The sequence below is a fragment of the Oryctolagus cuniculus genome, chromosome X (assembly GCF_964237555.1).
Source record: "Oryctolagus cuniculus chromosome X, mOryCun1.1, whole genome shotgun sequence".
Classification (NCBI taxonomy): Eukaryota; Metazoa; Chordata; class Mammalia; order Lagomorpha; family Leporidae; genus Oryctolagus; species Oryctolagus cuniculus.
Genome location: NC_091453.1, coordinates 7,990,016 through 8,010,212, shown reverse-complemented (window position 1 = coordinate 8,010,212; position 20,197 = coordinate 7,990,016). Strand labels below are relative to the sequence as shown.

At 48.0% G+C, this 20,197-nt stretch overlaps 1 protein-coding gene across 1 annotated transcript in view; it reads right to left on the bottom strand.

Moving 5' to 3' along the window:
- The window catches only part of SMS (spermine synthase), a 49,154-nt gene extending 29,368 nt beyond the window's left edge, over positions 1-19,786 (bottom strand). The window contains exon 1 of the mRNA XM_008272445.4: positions 19,441-19,786. Coding sequence (XP_008270667.2) covers positions 19,441-19,489 — 49 coding nt within the window. The 5' untranslated portion in view covers positions 19,490-19,786. The remainder of the gene's footprint in view (positions 1-19,440) is intronic.
- Between the last annotated feature and the right edge of the window lie 411 nt (positions 19,787-20,197).

Sequence of the window (20,197 nt, the reverse complement as noted above, 5' to 3'; positions counted from 1 at the left end):
AGCAGAGAGCTGGATCAGAAGTGGAGCAGCAGGGACTCAAACCAGCACTCATATGGGATGCTGGCATTTCAGGCAGTGGCTTAATCCACCATGCCACAATGCTGGCCCATCTCTGGTTTTTTAGGCCTCCCAGATTGTAGGATTTTTAACAGCAGTCCTAGCAAACTACCCACCACAACTCTATTTTCAACACAACAGAAAACAGAGTGGTAAAAAAAAGCAGTGGAATCCTAATTTTTGTTAGCTTCCACATTAGCAAACACAGAGCAGTCAGGACAGAATCAAAACCCGGACAATATTTAGATGACAGAGCCTAAATTAAAAGTAAGTAAAAATCCATCAAGTGTCCGCCCCCAAGGAAGGGTTTTTTTTTTTCTCTGCAGGCAGCTGAACCCATGCGGTGGTGGGGGTAGGAAATGGGACCTGAGTACAGCCAGAGAGCCCAGAGAGCATAGCCCTACCCATCATCAAAGTGAATGAACTGGGGGCTGGCACCGTGGCTCACTTGGTTATTCCTCCACCTGTGGCACTGGTATCCCATATGGGCACCGGGTTCTAGTTCTGGTTGCTCCTCTTCCAGTCCAGCTCTCTGTTGTGGCCCGGGAGTGCAGTGGAGGATGGCGCAGGTGCACCAGCATGGGAGACCAGGAGGAAGCACCTGGCTCCTGATCGGCGCAGTTCTGGCCATAGCAGCCATTTGAGGGGTGAACCAATGGAAGGAAGACCTTTCTCTCTGTCTCTCTCTCTTTCACTGTCTAACTCTGCCTGTCAAATAAATTGCAAAAATAAGAAATAAAGAGTGAACTGAGGCTACTTCCAGGAAAACAGCCCAGTGAGGCTATAAGAGCAGAATCCACATTGCATGCCCACTGCAACACAGCAGCAGCGCCCCAATGAATCATTAAACTCTCATGTATTTCTAACAAAACTGTACCTTTGAGAAGTTCATTTGGCAGAAAGTAATCTAGCTTGCTTTGCTGTTCCAAAATTGGTTTCCGGAAATTAAAAAGGAAGGTCTGAATTATATCCTAGAACTGTGGCGTTTCAGACTGAATTCCACCCAGCTTAAAAAATAAAAAAATCTTCTGATTTCAAACTTGACAAAATGAACTAAGCTGTTTGATTTGTATTTGTCTGGAGGTCAGCCCACTGAGCAAGTGCCAGAACCTCGGTGGGGGCAGTAGGTGAAAGTGTGAGTGTGCCTAGCCCGCAGAGCTCAGCCTGCCTGGGAAAGAAAGCCACTGTGCAATTATGCAATCCCGTCTTGGCTAGACCAGATGTTTTCTGTTTTCAAAGTGTATAAAACAAATCATCACTCCTGGTAAATTGCCTCAAGACTGGGTTGTGTTGGCACATAACAAAACAGATCACAAATCCCCCATGCTGGTGAAGGGGACAACCCAGGCAGGGCCGCTCTGCAGGTGTCCCACCAGGCTGCGCGGTGAACCAGGACCTGGGGGCTGAGCTGGACCAAACTCAGTCCCTTGGGCCAAGGAAAGGGGGCGTCTTTGTCTGATGCTCGCAAAGGCCTTGACTGCCAGCCAAGCCCAGCATGGCAGCCGCCCCCCTTTCCTCACTGGCACAATTACCAGAAAGGAACCATGGAGGCTAAAGGAAGCCCTCCAGCTAGGTTTTAAAAGGAAGACAAAAACGGATACAAAAGAAATCCAATTTGAAGTGTTCCTTGTTTCTGCACTATGGGCTTACCCCCCAGGTCAGTAAAAACGGGCCAAGTCTGAACATAGTTCTAGCACCAACTGTTCATTCCCCTACATGCCCAGTTGGTGAGTAGGGCCCTGTGGTCCCGTTGGCCATGTGGGAACGTCAGCCCTGCTAAGAGGCTATCCGCAGGAGTGACAGGGCCACCACTTCGCCCACTGTCTATCTCACTTGCTATTCACTTTCTTCCTAATCTGGGGTCTCCCCCCAATCACCCATGTTGCTCCCAGCCCTTGTGGAAGACTCTGGAAATGGGAGCTTAAGTCTTTTCTGAAACCAAGGTTTGAAAGTGAAAACTGGAAGCCAATGCTATGAGCCCCACCAGGCTTGGAGAAGTGACTTGCTTAGTCATCTTCATTGCAGGTGCTTAATAAATGGTTTGTAGGTAAATGAAAAATGATTTCATTTGGCTGAATTCATCATCCTTAGCACCTTCTCTATGCAGGGTTTCTAGAACATACAGATCAGTGGTTTTCAATCCTAGCTATACATCATAATCAACTGGGGAGTTCAAAAACTTTGATGCCACATGCTAGAGCAATTAAATAAAAACCTGGGGGTGGGACTCAGGCATCAGTATTTTTAAAATCTCCCTGGGAAATTCCAATGTGCAGCCTTGGTTGAGAAGGGCTCGTCTAAACCTCCCAACAAGAAAGAGAAAGAAATCCCCTATAATATAATCTTCATACTCATTACACCCAAGCCATCACAAAGTCACAGAAAACGTTCAACAAAACAAGTCTGATCAAAGTCCGAACTCTTCACTATCTGAAACCACAGGTAGCCCATGACGTTCCCTAGAAAATGCTTCACAATGATTTCAAATTTTAACCTGCATGCCTGTCCAGTATGGAGCACGTAACATGATGAAACGAATCACAGTTGCTCTATAATGCAATGTAAGCACTTTTCTCATCCGATTCAGGTAACTCCAGTCAAAACTACTCAGTGTCAGTAAAGTTAGCAAAGACTTCACATCTCTATTGCTCCAAATACAGAAATGGGGGCAACATAGTCTGAGAACTGTTATGTGTGCTACGTGTGGCTGAAATGAGCTTGGGAGCAGAAGACAGCCGGATCTGGGAACACAAGATAACAACATCCTAAGTGTCTACAAATCAGAAGAAAATTTAAAAGCAGATCTAAATGCTAAAAGAGCTATAACCACACTACTTTTAAGTAGATAACCATAATCCAAACTAGCCCAACAAAATGCTGTTTGGCACAAGTTCTTAGAAAACCCATTTCCACTGAGGTCAGACAAGAAGGATGTTGTGACACATACTGTAGCTAGTATTTCACTCACAGCCTTCCAAAGTGCTCTGCCACACACTGGCCCCTTCCAGGGCAACATGTCTCCTTTGTCTACCAAAGAACGAAGTGGCTCCATTTCTAGACCCCTGTCTGCTTAGTTCATTCAACAAAAACTCATACCTCATACCTCATGCGGCCCAAATTCAATACCCCACAGCCAAAAGATGACAGGAAGGAGAAAAAAAGAATCAAGCCCAAGTTTCATCTCCCCGCCTCATGTTCCCCCACGGATCCATGAATAGGCCTCCCTTAGAGAACTCCATTCCTCTGACCCTGAACATCAGCTGCAGATGGCCGAGGCCCCAACCTGCACATCCAGCTGGATCCTGGCTCCAGTGCAACCATCCTTGGCACCATTCCAATCCTAAATTGGAAATCAGTCAGGCTGGTGACTTCCCACAGATGGGTATACCACTGCCCACTTAAGTTCCCCCTGAAAGGTCCCCCTCTTCAAGCTTTTCCCATAAATCTCCCACCAGAGCCTCTCCACCTCAACCCAACCAGCTGGCCAAGATACTTCTCACAGACCTAAATTCCTCAACCAGAAAGTGGAACCAATGTTAGTTCCTTCCATCCCTCAAGGTCCTGCTATTTAATCACTGATCCATTTGGCGTCGGACAGCCCTGTGTGTGAAAATTAAGTAGATTAGCTGTACCCGTCTTTCCTAGTTCAGAAAGTTGTGCTGAATAACAACGTATGACGACTCCACGCAACCTGACAAAAAGACAGGAAAATACACTTTGGTTATATTCCCGGCCCTTCTTCAGCTTAAGGGCCAAAAATACTCCTTAATAAAGCTGAATTCCATTAGCAGCTGCCCAAAACAAATAATGCAATTCTCACCATCCAGGAAGAAACCCTGCCCCTCTCTACAAGTGATCTAGGCTTGCAGCTTCAAGTTTTTTCAACCTCAAAAACTTCAGCTAAGAACATCCTGGGGGGTGTGCAGGCTTTCCAAAGGCTATGTGATGCGCATGCCTTGTGCTGGGATGCAGAGAGCGCCCCGGGGCCTGGCCTACACTGCCATCAGCCGATGGGTGAAGATTCCCCTTTGAAAATGAGGGGGAGAAGCTGCACATTCACCTTCATTTGAGCTTTCTCACATTCAAGCAGCATGGGGCTTCTCTCGCCAACCATATTTTTAAATTAAAGCTGGAAATTCCGTACCTCCACATCTAGACCCCACCCGCTATTGCTCTGTCCCTCTTCCATATGTGCTGAAGCTATTTAAGCCCCAAGAAGCAGTCAATCATTCATTCCTCCTCATCACACAATGGCAAACCTGTTCTAGCTCACTTCCTGCACCCACTGCTGACCCAGCCACTCCACAGATCCCGACAGTTCCATAGCCCCATGCCCTCGCTCGCACTTTATTCTCGCTTACATCTGCCCTGTCTTTCCCGGCATGCTTATCACTTTCCACCCAGGGTCCCAAGGCCCCAGAGTCCGTTCTACCCCCACTGCCTGCCGCTGCCTCCTTCCAGGCATCTGCATTCCTTTCCAAAGACGCCCCCCCCCCCCCCCCCCCCCGCCGAGGCTGGTTGTCTTTGGAGCCTATTTGCAGCTCCTTGCAAGGGAAAGCACAGCCGTGGGCATCCTTCCCCCAAACCCCAGAGTCAGAAGAACCCAAGACTCCAGGTTAGGTTGAGGAGTTTCCCGTTGCACAAAAACCAGCATTGTGCTCCCTCAACAGAATCCTCAACCAAAAGAGGAAGAAAGAGAAATGGGAGCACAATCCAGTCTGAAGCCCTGAGAGCTGCTTTCAGACTGCATGCACGTGTGCTCATCTGGATGCAGCCGCTGAGGCTCACTGCAGCCTTTGCTCAGAACTCGAGTTTATTCTGCGCAAATTATATCTCAAGCGTAAAAACAAACATGTGTCCGGGAGCTGCCCACACCACTGGCCTGACTCCCCTGTAAAGAGCAACACAAGAGCACAGCATCTCTAGCGGGCTGCTCTCACCCAAGCCGGTGCCTCGGCATTGCCTGACAGATCAAGAGCACCTTCTGCTGCCCAGGTTAGCAAAATCAACGGACACAAAGGAAAACCCTTCGTATTTCACAGTCAGAAAACTGTAGTCATATTACAAGTTAACTTGTCAGCCTTCAAAAGCAGTCTGCCATCCAGGAGGAGAATTCTCAGACGCCCAGAAGCCTAAAGAATGCCCAGGGATTAAAGCGAAGGTGCAGCAGGTGCTCCCTGGGCATGCCTTGCTTCCACAGCTTGGTCTCACATTCCCGAGTCCAGTCTTTCACAACAGCTGCACGATGATTAATCTCATCACACAAAACCCAAGCCCACCAACGGGAACGTTCAGAGCAGCGTGACTCATAGCAGCCAAAAAGGAGAAACAACACAAATGCCTGTCAAGTTATAAATGGCTAAGCAAAATGTGGCATATCCGGACCACAGGCCATAAAAGGCCCGAAGCACTGACACAGGCCACACACAACACAGAGGGTGGAGCGCTCTTGAGAAGCCGATGCTAAGTGACAGGAGCGGGCACAGAATCATTCCATTGGCAGGAAACGGCCAGAAAAGGTAAATCCAGAGACAGAGGGCACTGACGGGAGGCGGGAGGCGGGGCAGGAGGAAACGGGGTTTCTTTTTGAGGTGACAAAAATGTTTAAAATTAATTGTGGTGATGGTCATAAAATCTGAGTAGACTGAAAACCACTGGGTTCTCCACACTAAACAAGAGAAGTGTAAGTCCTGGGACTCACATGAGCAAAGCTGTCCTAAACACCTCCAAACAACCTTAGCTTTTGAGTCCCTCAAACTCTGGGGTAACACAGGCAACAGAGACAAAACCCCAGACCTTAGTTTCTCACCTCCTCCGACCACCACAAGCCTCAGACGAGGCACAGCCTCAGCTACAACATGCACCAGACAAAGGGGCTGGAAGGGGTGGCCGGCTCTGCCCCAACCAGCCCAGCCTCCCCAGTGTCAGGGTGGCTGCTGGCCCGGGCACGGGAGATGGCCGCAGCACAAGGCAGCAGTGCCTGCTACCCCACAAACCACACAGCCACAGCCTCGGGCCTCACTTCAATAGCTGGAAAATGCAGAAGGGGACAAAGGTGTACACCATTGGGAGGGCTTATTTTAGAGCACGGTTTCTGCTGTTCGTAAAAAAGCAAAGCAACCAGGAAAAAGTAACTACAGAGAGAAAAACAAGCCCCCACGAGGTCAGATTAGTGGCCATGCAACACCAACACAGAAGTTAACACCCAAGTTCTTTCCACGCAAACACGCATTAAGGAAAGCCAGATGGGAATGTTTAGAGAACACTGCCCACAATGACTATTTCTTACAACACTAAGTTACAGCATAATGTGAAGGTACAGCATAAAGTGACTGCACTGCTACCTGTTTGCATTGCCATGCCTTCCAGAGCCCTCACGGGAGAGCACTTAAAGAGGCACTCCCTCATGGACATGCAGGACCACCTCATGTCACCTTTCCCTCAGTGGGCAGGAACTGGCCACGCCAAAGTAACACCAACCTGTCATCCATGAGACACTCTCCTTGCAGATTAAAGTAGGACTAAGAAAAATACGCGTGACACACAATCCTACAATCCTAATCCCTCTTTTGGTCTGGAAATCAAAACACTGATCCAACACTGCACTCACTCATCCTTAGCATGCCTCTGTCCCCCGCAAGACTAGGAGAGTCTTCCAAAGAGACAGACAAATCCCAGTTCCTGATTCACCATCTTGTACCACAGAGAGCAGCACAAGGCTGGGGTTGCCGAGTGACCCAAACTAGGCTGTCCTCACCCTCTGACTTCACCCCCATGTGAGTCAAAATCGAGAAAATAAGGTGCAGAAGGGCCGGCGCTGTGGCATAGCGGGTGAAGCTGCGGCCTGCAGTGCCAGCATCCTATATGGGCACCAGTTCAAGTCCCAGCTGCTTTGCTTCTGACCCAGCTCTCTGCTGCAGCCGGGAAAGCCGCAGAAGATGGCCCAAGTTCTTGGGCCCCTGCACCCACGTGGGGCACCTGGAAGAAGCTCCTGGCTCATGGCTTCAGATGGGTGCAGCTCCAGCCATTGCGGCCAGGTGGGGAGTGGACCTCTCTCTGCCTCTTCTCTTTCTGTGTAACTCTTTCAACTGCACCATGGGCCTCAGCAGGTCAATGAACACATTATCAGAAAAAGAAAAGAGTTAACTGGGCCAAGAAGGGAACCAAAGCAAGGATCAAGAAAAGCAGGCAGACCTGCACAGTGGTGGGAGGGGGTGCGGTTTCAAGAATATTTCAAAAGGTTGGGGGGGGGGCTGGTGCTGTGGTATAGCAGATAAAGCCTCTGCCTGTGACACTGGCATCCCATATGGGCACAAGTTCCAGTCCCAGGTGCTCCACTTCTGATCCAGCTCTCTGCTATGGCCTGGGAAAGCCGTAGAAGACGGCCCAAGTCCTTGGGTCCCTGCACCCACTTGGGAGACCCAAAAGAAGCTCCTGGCTTCAATCTGGCCCAGCCCTGGCCAATGCAGCCATTTGGGTAGTGAACCAGCAGATGGAAGACCTCTCTCTCCCTCTCTCTATAACCCTTTCAAGTAAATTAAAAAATAAATATTAAAAAAAAGGTTTGTGGCAAAAATGAAATTGAAATATAGCATGAATTTCTGAAAGATAAAAGTTTGGATTACATCACATTTCTCTCAGAGCTGTCCCTGAGGAGGCCCCTCAGCCTCCCCCTGGCTCTGTCAGGGCAGCATCAGCAATGTTACATCCCGGGGGTCCTTCAGAAGAGACCTCCAAGGAGATTACCCGGTGCTGGGAAACAGGAGAAAAGTGCTCGTTTCCAGAGAGCAGTTTGGGGATGAAAGACAAAGCCCACCAATCAAAACTCTACCCAAACATGGAGAGGGCTATGAGCTACAGATGGATTCCAGATGAGAACAGAGCCATGTGGGGGGCCTGGGAATCTGTACTTCAACGTTTTTCCAGATGGCTCCAAGACAGGAAACTACCATCACTGGACCTAGGTGGCATAAAAGGCAATGAAAAGTCACCTTTTCTATAAAGGACCACATAATAAAGTGGCCAGGTTGTGCAGACCAAATCAAGTCTCAGATTCTTCTGTGTGTGTGTTTTACAGCCCTTTAAAATTGCTCAGCTAGGGGTCGGCATTGTGGCATAGCGAGTAAAGCTGCCACCTTGCAGCACCAGCATCCCATATGGGCACCAGTTCGAGTCCAGGTTGCTCCATTTCTGATCCAGCTTCCTGCTAATGGCCTGGGAAAAGCACTGGAAGATGGCCCAAGTCCTTGGGCCCCTGCCACCCACATGGGAGACCTGGATAAAGCTCCTGGCTCCTGGGAGTTGACCCAGCCCTGGCCGTAGTAGCCATCTGGTGAGTGAGCCAGCAGAAAGAACATCTCTCCCTCTCTCTCTCTCTCTCTCCGTCTCTGTAACCTGACTTCCAAATAAATAAATCTTAACCTCCACTAGAAGGTCATAGAAAATCAGGCCAGAACAGGATCCGGTCCAAAGGCTTTGGTTTGTGAGTCCTTGGTCTAAGGTATTTCCTAGCTCTAAATCCCTAAGCAACAAGGACAGTCAGCTGTAACTCTAACCTGAATTTCCAGGAGGCACTTTTCAAAATTTGAGACCTGAATAATCTGAGGAATACTTCTTACATTCAATTTAGCAGCTTACTAAATACTGCAAAAATCAGAACAGCCAATAACATAACTAGGACTTCTGCTTTTTAAAAAATACTATGGAAGTAACATTGGCAACCAAGAGAAAACAAGCTTATTCTAGAGGACTGGGAATATCTGAGAGCACCAGTCTCCATTTCAAAGTTTCTAATCACTGATCTGTGCTCCCAGCAGCAAGGATCGGGAGGACAGACGTCCGTGAAATCCGTAACAGAAAAACTACAGGGAAACAAACACAGCAAGCAAAAAGGATTCTTTGAGGATACAGATCAATCTCTTCCAGGAAACAGAAAAGGGAAGGGAAAGCTTCCTAATTTTATAAAGCTAGTATTATCTGATATCAAAACCAGATGAACACAGTCTAAATAAAGAAACGTATAGACCAACATGCCTCATGAATATAGACACAAAACTCCTTAACAAAACACTTAGCAAATAAGGTTCAGCAACACAGAAAAACATTTATATACCATGAACAACTGGGATTTACTCCAGAGTACACAAGACTGGTTAAATACTTGAAAATCAATGTAATCTGCCATACAATCAGATGATCATATTAATTCACGCAAAAAGAGAATCTGACAAAATTCAACAACTATTCAAGGTAAATAAAAACACACAGAAAAATAATTACAGAGGGGAACTTAATACTCAATGGTAAGACCAAATGTTTTCCCCTCAGATCAGGAACAAGGCCCAGATGACTGCTCTCACGGCTGCTGTTCAACACAGTAATGAAGTGTGGCTAGCTCAGGAAGGCACAGAGCAGTTAATAATTTGTCTAAGGTCACACACCAGCAAGTGGTGTAGCCAGGATTCAAACCCAAGCAGTTTGGCTCTAAAATCCAGTGCTCTTAACCACAACATTATAGCATCTTCCTGAGTACGTATACAAGAATAAGCCATTTGTCCTACACAGCAAGGTGATTATTTACTTGTAACAGGATTACAGAGTTCCCTTTATATTTTGCTACCCCGTACACAGTCTAAAATGAGAAAATAACTTTTAAAACTATATTCATGCTACTCTTTAATTGATCCCATTGTCTTTGTGTGACTTTTAAAGCTAGAAGACATGAGAAATATAGCATGTTTTTTGGTCTTAGTTGTTCAATATGCAAATTTCTATTCTTTAGGACTTTCAAAACACACTGTTTTTCTGTGTTTGACAATATGTATTAATTTCCCAATTAGCAACATTTAAGCAAAATGTTTTCTTAATGAGTCCACAAAGACAATTAACAATATAAAAGGAAAACTAAGTGCTTCAAGCCTTTTAGCAGTGCACAACTTAAAAAAAAAAAAAGACAAGTGCAAGTAAATGATCGAATAAATGGCTTTATAAATCACACCAACCTGACTGGGGAACTGGGTGATGCATGAAGTTTTTTGATAAGAGAAAAAAAATATATCAGATCTTGGTAAGGAAAAATGAAAATGCCATTTTATTTTGAATCTTTCTTAGCACTTATGATTCAAGTTTGTTGCCATTGAACAGTATTGCTTTTAAATAACAAAAAATCTACCTGCACATCTAAAGAGGACAACCGGACTGTGGAGAGCTTAGACTATAAATGTCCCAGTATTAACTGCTTTCGCTGTGCACTGTGATGGCTTTGTTCCTAGTGAGTTTTACATCTCAGGTTGTATTTGCTTGTATTTGTACGTGAGGGAAAATAAAAACAAATATATTTGCTTCAAAAAAAAACTATATTCAAAAAGACAAATGTATAAACTACTATTTGAATAGTTTCTGCAGCCTCTTCAAAGAAAGCCAGATTCTTCTATGCAAAAGGGATTTTAAAAAAAAAAGCACTAAACAGTTCAACATGTCAAGCCATCTATAAAACCTATACCACTCCTATTGCCCAAAGCCTAATCCAAGACACCCATCTACAAAAAGTATTCCTTGTACACATTTGGGACACATTTTTTATTCACCTCTACCCTGTGAGACCAGGAGAGAAATTCCGAAGGCCCGCCGGCACACTGCAGTCTGGCTCTACCACTATGATATTCTATAGTCCCTGCGAAGAGACGATCTAGTATTAAATAACAACATCCTAGAAATCACTCGCTGTTCTCACTGGAGAAATTTTCACGCTAGTGGAAAAATGCAGTCAGGTACATCAAAGTATCCTTTAAAAATTCTGTTGTAGTAACTGAGGGAGACCCTTTTAGTAAAGTAGACCAACTTTCAAAGCACAGACCAACCCATTATTTTCTGCCTCTTCTCTTGCCAGAACTTTCCTTATCTTTTCAGTAAGCAAAATTCACACCTTTTTCTATCTGCACATCTTTATCCACTGGCACCATTTCAAAGTACGAGGCCCCAAGTATTACAAGCAGTGTTAAGTATTTTATGTATCATTTGACATGCTTCCAAACATTTTATTGGACATCCCACCCAACAACGCAGTGTGTGGGATTTTTAGTATCATTAGCGCCTTTGTGAAGAGCTAGGAATTAGGGTGCATGTTCAACTACCAGAATCAAGTTAGCTCAGGAATCCAAACATGCTACTGGCTCTGACCAGCTCCTTTGGAGTTTGGGCCTTAACATTTGATCACTAGTATGGCCACTAGCTCAACAGCTCCTTCAGGAGCACAGATAAAAGTGTCAGTTTCAAAAAAATCCAGACCCACCACACCTTAAGGCTTCAGAGTTAGTTTTCCTGGGGTCTGGAAAAGTGCCTAGCTGTAAGGGTTTAAAAGCGCATTTGTGCATGGTTTACATACTTGGTTTGGTGAATCAATTTAAGAGGTTTCCCAACTTTTCAAAAGAACAGAGCCTGTAATTAAACTACCATGAAATGGTGGTTGGAGCTGCAGCACACACCAACAGGCTAGGGTTACGTCTGCAGTGAAATGGTGGATTAAAACGCCTGGAACATGCATTAGCCCCCAAAATGAAATATCAGCTTTATTAAACACGTTTTTTACAAACACCTAATCACATTCTAGTAACTTTATAACCAGTCCTTATCTGGGAAAGATTACCACAGTTGTCACAATTCAAATTACAAAGGCCACTTTAGGTACCAAGTTCAAAATCAAAAGCTCTAACTTTCCAGAACTGTTAAAGATCCAGCTCTTAGGGCCAGTGCTGTGGCACAGAGGGTAACGCCAACGCCTGCAGTGCCAGGCATATGGGGTACCAGGTTCAAGTCCTGGCTGCTCCACTTCCGATTCAGCTCTCTGCTATGGCTGGGAAAGCGGTGGAAGATGGCCCAAGTCCTTGCGCCCCTGCACCCAAGTGGGAGACCCAGAAGAAGCTCCTGGCTCCTGGCTTCAGATGGGCACAGCTCCGGCCGTTGCAGCCATTTGGGAGTGAACCAGCGGATGGAAGATCTCTCTCTCTCTCTCTCTCTCTCTCTCTGCCTCTGCCTCCCTGTAACTCTGCCTTTCAAATAAATAAGTAAATCTTTAAAAAAAAAATCCAGCTCTTTCAGGGTTTTTAATCTGCTGAAAAAATGGCTAAGGCCTGCAACTTTTGGTTCAAATTCAGCCGATTTAATTATCTACCAAAGGGCTGAGAAGATTCCAAACCCGTAACTCTCCCACTGCAAAAAGCAAACGAGCTCTCTCCCCTCAAAAAAAAAAAAAAAAAAAAGACAAATGTCTACCAGTTATTAAAGTGGAAAATGTGTTCTTAATGTCTCACGCAGAGCTTCAGATTGCTCAAAAAAGTTCTTCTCCCCTATTAGCCAGGGTAGGAGTCGCCCCTAGTGCTTTTATTATGGCATCAATTTCTTAAGCAGTCAGCATCCCTTCCAAGGCATTTAAAACAACAGAGAAGTGCCCAATGAGAACTAAAAGGAGGCTTCTCAAAACCAAGTACAAACTCATTTTACCATATGCTACCTTTATAGGTTTAAAGAAATGGGTATCACTTGGGAACTGCACTCTAAAAAGAATCATTATGGCATTATGGCTTACACAGTTTTCGAAGGGCAAGCCAACAAAACCAATTCCCAGCATTGTGAGATGGTTCACTGTGGAGTCATATGGAGGAGAGGCACTACAATTAAGAATCCTTCACAGTACTGGAGGAAAGATGGCTTAAAAAAGAAAAACAAAAATCCCAACAAGGCCGAAGAGCATAGCAAAGGCAGGCAATCTCCGACTAGAGACTCCCCCCAGGCAATCTCGAACACATTTTCAAACACAATTAATGTGTGAGAAAACACCTAGGAGAAACGCACAAAATGTCTCCCCAAAGCTCATCAGTTCTGAGTGTAGGTGCCTTCTGGCCACTTGGAAGCACAGGCCCGTGAGTGAGGCTCAGGTGCACACTGAGGGAGGTGAGAACCGTGGGTAGAAATGGATCTTGAATGTGCTGATGCAGAACTCAGACTCTATCCATGCGGCGATGGTGATGCACAGAAGGTTTTTTAAATGGGAAAAAAGACAGTGGCACCGTCAGCGGGTTCCTGAAGACCAAAGCTGCCTCCAAAAGGAAGACAAATGGAGAGACCGTGGGCCAAGAAACTGAAGCCAGAAAACAGGAGAGCAAGGAATTTGAGTGTTCCGCAGGCAGAAGAGAACTAGGTGATGGGACTAAGGCTGCGGTGGGTGTGTCAGTGGCTCCCCAGGCAAGTTCTTTGTTTTTTAAGAGGAACCCAGTGGAGTGGTTGTCATAGTTTAATCTGCATTAGAATTACTGGCAAGCAGAGGACCCAAAATGCAAATTTAGGCGACCTAGAGCAGGGCCTAGGCAGGCATTTCCCACTCCCAGTCATCAGCCCCCAAGGCTTCATTGTGAAAAGCCACAGGGCCTGTGCAGAGCAGTGTGGCTTCTCCCACAGGGAGATAAAGCAGGAATGGAACAGGGGAAACAAGCTTTTCCTACTTCTTAACAACACTTCGATGCAAAGAAAGCTGGATTAAGTTTTATACTTAGACAGTTAAAGCCATTCAAAGCGCACAAAGATCTGCTCCCATCGTAAAGGAGCTCAGCAAGCACACAGGGGAGTGGCAGCTCCATGTGGAGGCCTTTGGTTGAACAAAGCCAGGAGGAAGGATCACAAGCCACAGGCTCCGCTGCATAGAAAGTACAGGCCAAGCTCTCACTCCTAAGACTGAGGCCGGTGTAAACCACCCTCTCCCCAACAAGGTGTGTGCATAATGGAAACCTCCACAAGGACAAGGAAGATGAGGCTGAGGACTCATCACCCAGGTGGCCGAAATGGCCTACTTAGAACTTACACCAGTTTCTCCCTCTAAGAACTGAACCGCAGCCAGTGCTGTGGGAGGCTGTCCTGTGTATTACGGGGTGTTCAGCCGGATCCCTGGTCTCTGCCTACTGGGTTCCAGCAGCGCCTTCCCAGCTGTGACAACCAAGTGTCTCCAGAAACTGCCAAACGTCTCCCACGGTGCGGACGGGGAGCAGTCACCTGAGAATCATTCCTTTAGACTAACAAGTTGCACAACTGTGCAAGCATCAGCTCTTGGGATCAAACAAATATGATCCTGAATTCCAGGTATACCACTGAAAGGGTGAAACCCCTCTGTGGGTCTATTTATTCCTCACTAAAATGGTGATAACAGACCTACTCAGAGCATTATTTTGGAGATTACATAAAAGAATGTGTAATGCTAGCCCCGAGGCAATTATTAGGTGATGGCCTTTGTGTTCTGCCTACAGTGCTGGCCTTGGGTTCAAACCCACTCAAGAACTGGGGGCCAGGGGCCAGCGCTGTGGCTCAGTGGGTTAAAGCCCTGGCCTGAAGCGCCAGCATCTCATATGGGCGCAGGTTCTAGTCTCAGCTAGCTCCTCTTCCGATCCAGCTCTGCTATGGCCTGGGAAAGCAGTAGAAGATGCCTCAAGTCCTTGGGCCCCTGCACCCCTGTGGGAGACCCGGAAGAAGCTCCTGGCTCCTGGCTTCGGATCAGCGCAGCTCTGGTCGCTGAGGCCATCTGGGGAGTGAGCCAGTGGAGGGAAGACCTCTCTCTCTCTCTCTCTCTCTGTAAACTGTCTTTCAAATAAATAAAATAAATCATTAAAAAAAAAAAAGTACTGGAGGTCAGCGTGGAGGAGTTAAGCCACTGCCTGCAATCCTGGTATCCCATAAGAGTGTTGGTGCAAGTCTTCAGTCTCAGCTGCTCCACATTCCTATCCATCTCCCTGCTAATGCGCCTGGGAAAGCAGCAGAAGATAACCCAAGTATTGGGTCCCTGCACCTGCGTGGGAAACCTAAAAGAAGCTCCTGGCTCCTGGCTTTGGCCTGGCCCAGCCCCAGCGGCTGCAACCATCTGGTGAGTGAACCAGCAGATGGAAGTTATCTCTCTCTGTCTTTCTCTGTAACTCTGCCTTTAAATTAATACACATAATCTTTAAAAAAAAAAAAAAGAATTAGAATAACTGGCAGTCTCTCTCTCCAGTCTGAGTATGAACCTGGGGCAGGAGTGAGGATGGGTCTGTGGACAAAAACAATACGTAATTACCTACTTCTGGCCATTATCACCAATAAAACTAAACTTCTCATATCACATTACAGCTCAAACATCCATTTTGTTCAGCACTGCTTCAAAATGTTATTAGCCCTGCTGCCACATCTTATTAGTTAGCATGTTAATTAAGAAGCACATGTTGCTGGGGCCCAGCATTGTGGCACAGAGGGTAAAGCCACCGCCTGCAATGCCAGCATCCCATATGGGCACCAGTTCTTGTCCCAGCTGCTCCACTTCCAATCCAATCTTCCAATCTCTGCTAATGTGCCTGGGAAAGCATCAGGATGGCCCAGATACTTGGGTCCCTGCTACCCACGTTAGAAGCTTCTGGCTCCTAGTTTCCTTCAGCCATTGGGGCCACTTGGGGAGTGAACCAACGGAGGAAGACCTTTCTCCATGTCTCTCTCTCTCTCTCTCTCTCTCTCTCGCTGTCTATAACTCTGTCAAAAAAAAAAAGATCTATTTCCTGGACACTGCTCTGATACCTGGTAGATGTTTGTTAAATACTGATTAAGTGGACTAAATTTATGGAATGGTTATGGTGGAATGTTGGTTCACATCCATTAGGGGAGAGCGATGCATATCTTTCCCTTTAGAAGTATGAGGATGGGTCCTGAGTTTGTAAATATGACTGCTGTCATTAAGTCTGTCTTTTGGCCCCTCAGAGTTAGAGAGAGGGAGAAACAGAGAGAGTTCTTCCATCTGCTGGTTCACTTCCCAAGTGGCCCCAATGGCTGAAGGAAACTAGGAGCCAGAAGCTTCTAACATGGGTAGCAGGGACCCAAGTACCTGGGCCATCCTGATGCTTTCCCAGGCACATTAGCAGAGATTGGAAGATTGATTGGAAGAGGAGCAACTGGGACTAGAACCTGGTGTCCACATGGGATTCCGGTGCCACAGGCAGAAGATTAACCAAGTGAGCCACGGCGCCGGCCCCAGGAAATAGATCTTTGAGATCTCCATTCAAAGCCATGCCCAGCCCAGCACAAAAAATGGACATGGAAAGAAGGATTGCTAGGCCTTTCCAGGGCTGGCTGGCCTGCTAGATTGTCTGCTCCAACAGGGCAGGTAGGGGCCATGACGCCTCACTCACCTCTGGGTATCTAGGACCCTGCCTGGCACATTAGACTAAGAACCAGCCATGAGGCTACCAGCCCAGAGATGCCTCAACTAAACATGGGATGAGTTTGCTCTTGTTAGCCTCAGATGCCAAAAATCAAAATGTTTTCTGGACTCAAGAGCCAACAGAATCCAATATTTCACCTACAAGATGGCCAAAGATGAAATTTTTTAAGCAAAAATACAAACTTCCTGGGTTACGTCATCAACCAGACACTAAATGGGCACCACCAAGCCCAACCTACAATTGCTCTTCATGGTTTTGTGGCTGCTGGATGCTAGTTGGCTTGCATTTGGTAGATAACTTACACGGAATGGCAAAATAACATAACTACGTGGTTCAAGTTTAATTACACTAAAATCACATCATGGAACTGTACCATTAGCAAGGATTCTGACAAATGAGAAAAAAAGCAGCAGCAGCCTGGCTCCACAGGCATTTGACTCACTGTTGAGTCACATCCAATACTCACTTATGCCAAGAGAAATGCCTTTTGACTCATTATCATTAAAATAAATGTTTTTGGAGACCTCACACGTGGATTTCTCACTAAGTGCCCCTTTGCTAAAAGAAGATCCCAGTCCAGCCCCCTTTCTTCAAACAAGGATACAGAGAGCAAAGGTGGCATTGCTTCACTCCAGATAAAGTGACAGGGAAGAATGTTGTTAAGACCCAGGGTTCTCAGGCCAGCGCTGTGGCGTAGCAGGTTAAAGCCCTGGCCTGAAGCGCTGGAATCCCATATGGGCGCTGGTTCTAGTCCCAGCTGCTCCACTTCCGATCGGAAAGCAGTAGAAGATGACCCAAGTCCTTGGGCCCCTGCACCCACGTGGGAGACCTGGAAAAAGCTCCTGGCTCCTGGCTTCGGAACTGCACAGCTCTGGCAGTTGTGGTTATCTGGGGAGTGAACCATCGTATGGAAGACCTCTCTCTCTCTCTCTCTGCCTCTCCTCCTCTGTGTAACTATGACTTTCAAATAAATAAAATAAATCTTTAAAAAAAAGACCCAGAATTCTTACTATCAGAACACCTGTCAGGAGGCAAGAGCTGACAAAGATACATATGCACATCTCTCTATTTCTTTCTTTCTAGAACATTCTTCTCCTTGCCATCAAAGCATCCTCATCTTGGAGATTGACAGCTGAAAGAGTAATAGCGAATACTTCATTTTCCCCTCCTAACAGACTTCTATTCTGCTCTACACATACCCCTGGAATCCTCACTTTTACTTCCTCCATGCAGCACCAAAGTTAGATGCCACTCCCACAACTCAGAACCTGCCTGCTTCTTCTCCCTTCCAAAGTATGCCTCCCTGGTTCTCTCTGCCTATCTAGCCAGTATTAGCCAATTCAGTCGCTTTTTCATTTTGCAGGTAAGTCAATGTTTTTTCCCCCATTTTCACAATCAAACTAGAGAAGCAGTCCATTGTGACCCAGCATTTGAGGAGGCAATAGCGGAATTAAGTTTAAGGAGGTTTAAAGACTGAGGGAAGTGCCAGAAATTTGGCCCTATCTGAAGACTGCTCTCCTTCTAAGTCTGGAAGAAAATCCAGGCTCAATAAAGATAAGTGAGCATTCACAGGGAGCTCACAGCAGGAACCATTCCCCTTATCAGCTGGGTGACCCTGAACCACACTCAGGCACTATTTTTCCTCATGTCTGACTCACCACCAAACTCTCTATGCTAGAAATTTCATGAAACATTCGGACCTAAAACTGGAAAGATAATTACTCAAGAAAACCTGAGCTCTGTTAAAACAGAGCTCCACCCATCAGCTCCACCACCCTTTTTTACCTTATGATTCTCCCCCCAGCAGTCTCCCCCTCAGCTAAGAAACCTGGAACCTAAAATAAGCTTTTTCTCCAAGTCATTTCTAACTACCCAAATACACTGCCAGTGCTTAACAGCCCTATAGTGTTTTATAGCTACGCCTTTAATACTAAAAGAAACGTCTTTCCATTATTTTACGGATGGAAGATGCAGCTCAGAAAGGTTGAGACAAAACCCAAGGTCCCGTGTGGAGCCGATCAGAAAACGCAGGACTCAAACCCCGTTTTACAGCTCCTCACTCTTTTTTAAGGAAATCTTGTGCCTTCGAAAATCCTTTAAATACAGGGGAGACAATGCAAAGTTAATCACAAGTTCAGAAGGAGAAAAATCAATGTTCAAAAATGGTAACAGAAAAGGATGCTCCATCTAATTGGAGGCGAACGATGAGAAAGTACTGTGTGGCTGAGACATCCAGCAGCGGCGAAGGCGAAGCGGATTCAAGTCTGCAGCAGTCCCAGGTTTAAACGGCATCAGCGATAAAGAACGGGCACTCCCACCTTCCCCGACCGCATGTTACAGGCGTCCAAAGAAAGGATGCCGCCAAGTACCCCTCCCCTTCCAAATTCCAGCACGCCGCGGTGCCTCGCGTCCTCTCTGGGCTGGCCAGCCCTGCGTTCTGAGCCCCTTGGATTCGGGGAGTTGTAATTCCCGCGCCCAGACTTCATCCCTCCCCACCCCCAATAATAATAATCGCTTCCTTTTCCCGTCCCCCGTCGCTTTCCGGGGGATCCGTCTCCTACGCAGTCAGCTAAGAATCCTGCAAGCGCAGCGCGGCCGCGGTCCTTCCCCAGCCCGAACGCCTCACGAGGGGGAACCCCCACCCCCAGGAGGGAAATTTACCCGCCTGCACCAACAGGAAAAGGTCTCGCGGGCGGCTCCGCGTGGCGCACACCCCCAACCCGGGCCCGCCGTGCGGGTCCACACCTCGATCCACCGCGGGCCCTATACTCCCGCCCCGTGGGATCGGCGGGGGGGGGGGGGGGGGCGTGAATCCACCCGCGCCAGGCAGGCTGAAGGGTATTTCTCTCCCCACGGGGGTGCGGGAGCAGCGTGTCTTAGTGGGCAGTCCGGGCCCAGAAGGGCGGCACGGCTCCTCCAGGCCCCGCACGGTGGCCCGCGGAGGGAGCGCAGCGCAAGCAGGAGCTCGGCCTCCGCCCGGTCACCGGTACACGCGGCCCCGCAGCGAGCTCAGCGCGGCGGCCGGGGAAACGGCGGCGCTGCACGGGCCGCCCGCATTGTTCAGCCCGCGGCGCGCGCCCCGCCCGGCCGCAGCCCGCAGCCCGAGGGGCGGTGGGACCCGTGGCGCCAGGGCCGGGCAGGTGGCGGCCGGCGCCCTCACCTTTGGCGCCGAGCATGAAGTCGAGCGTGCTGTGCCGTGCTGCTGCCATAGTGAGGCGAGGCCCTGTGCCATGCCTGGGGCAGGCGGCTGCGGGAGACTGGGGGCCGCGCGGCGTGTCAGGCTGCGGCCGGCGGGGAGTGTGCTGCGCCGGGGGAGGCCAGGAGCAGGAGGTGGGAGGGGCCGCCGGGAGCGACCCAGGGCGCGGGGGCGGGGCCGGCCGGCCTCGGGGAGGGAGGAAGCGCGGACGCCTCCAGCCCCCGAACTTGGAGCGCCGGGTGTGAGGCCTCGCTAATGGTGGAAACGTGGGCGCCGTGCTCCCCGGCGTGCGTCACCAATGGCCGCGCCCGGCGCTGAGGCTCGGGCGGGCGCTCCCGCCATCCGTTAGGTCACCTTAGGTTTGAACAGCGCAGCACGACTTCCGGGGGGCCCCACCCCATACACGTTCCCCGTAGACCTCCCCCTAGCTGAGGCCCCTCTTGTTTCCTGGCCAAGGCGAGAAAATAAAATGCTAGGACCCACCCCTGTAATCTCAAAATCCTGTCGGCCTTTTTCTTTTTCTTAACGCCACCGTTAAACCCTTTCGCATTATTACCATTCTTATCAAGGGGCTCTTTTGCATTTGAGGACATAATAGAAAGCCTCTGGGCTTTAAGTTATCTACATTTTCAGACGGAACGGCCACAGGAGAGAAGCAAGCAAGAGGATAACACTAGTTTAAAGGGAAATTTTGTAGATTCCAGAGTTGCTCCCCTGGCTG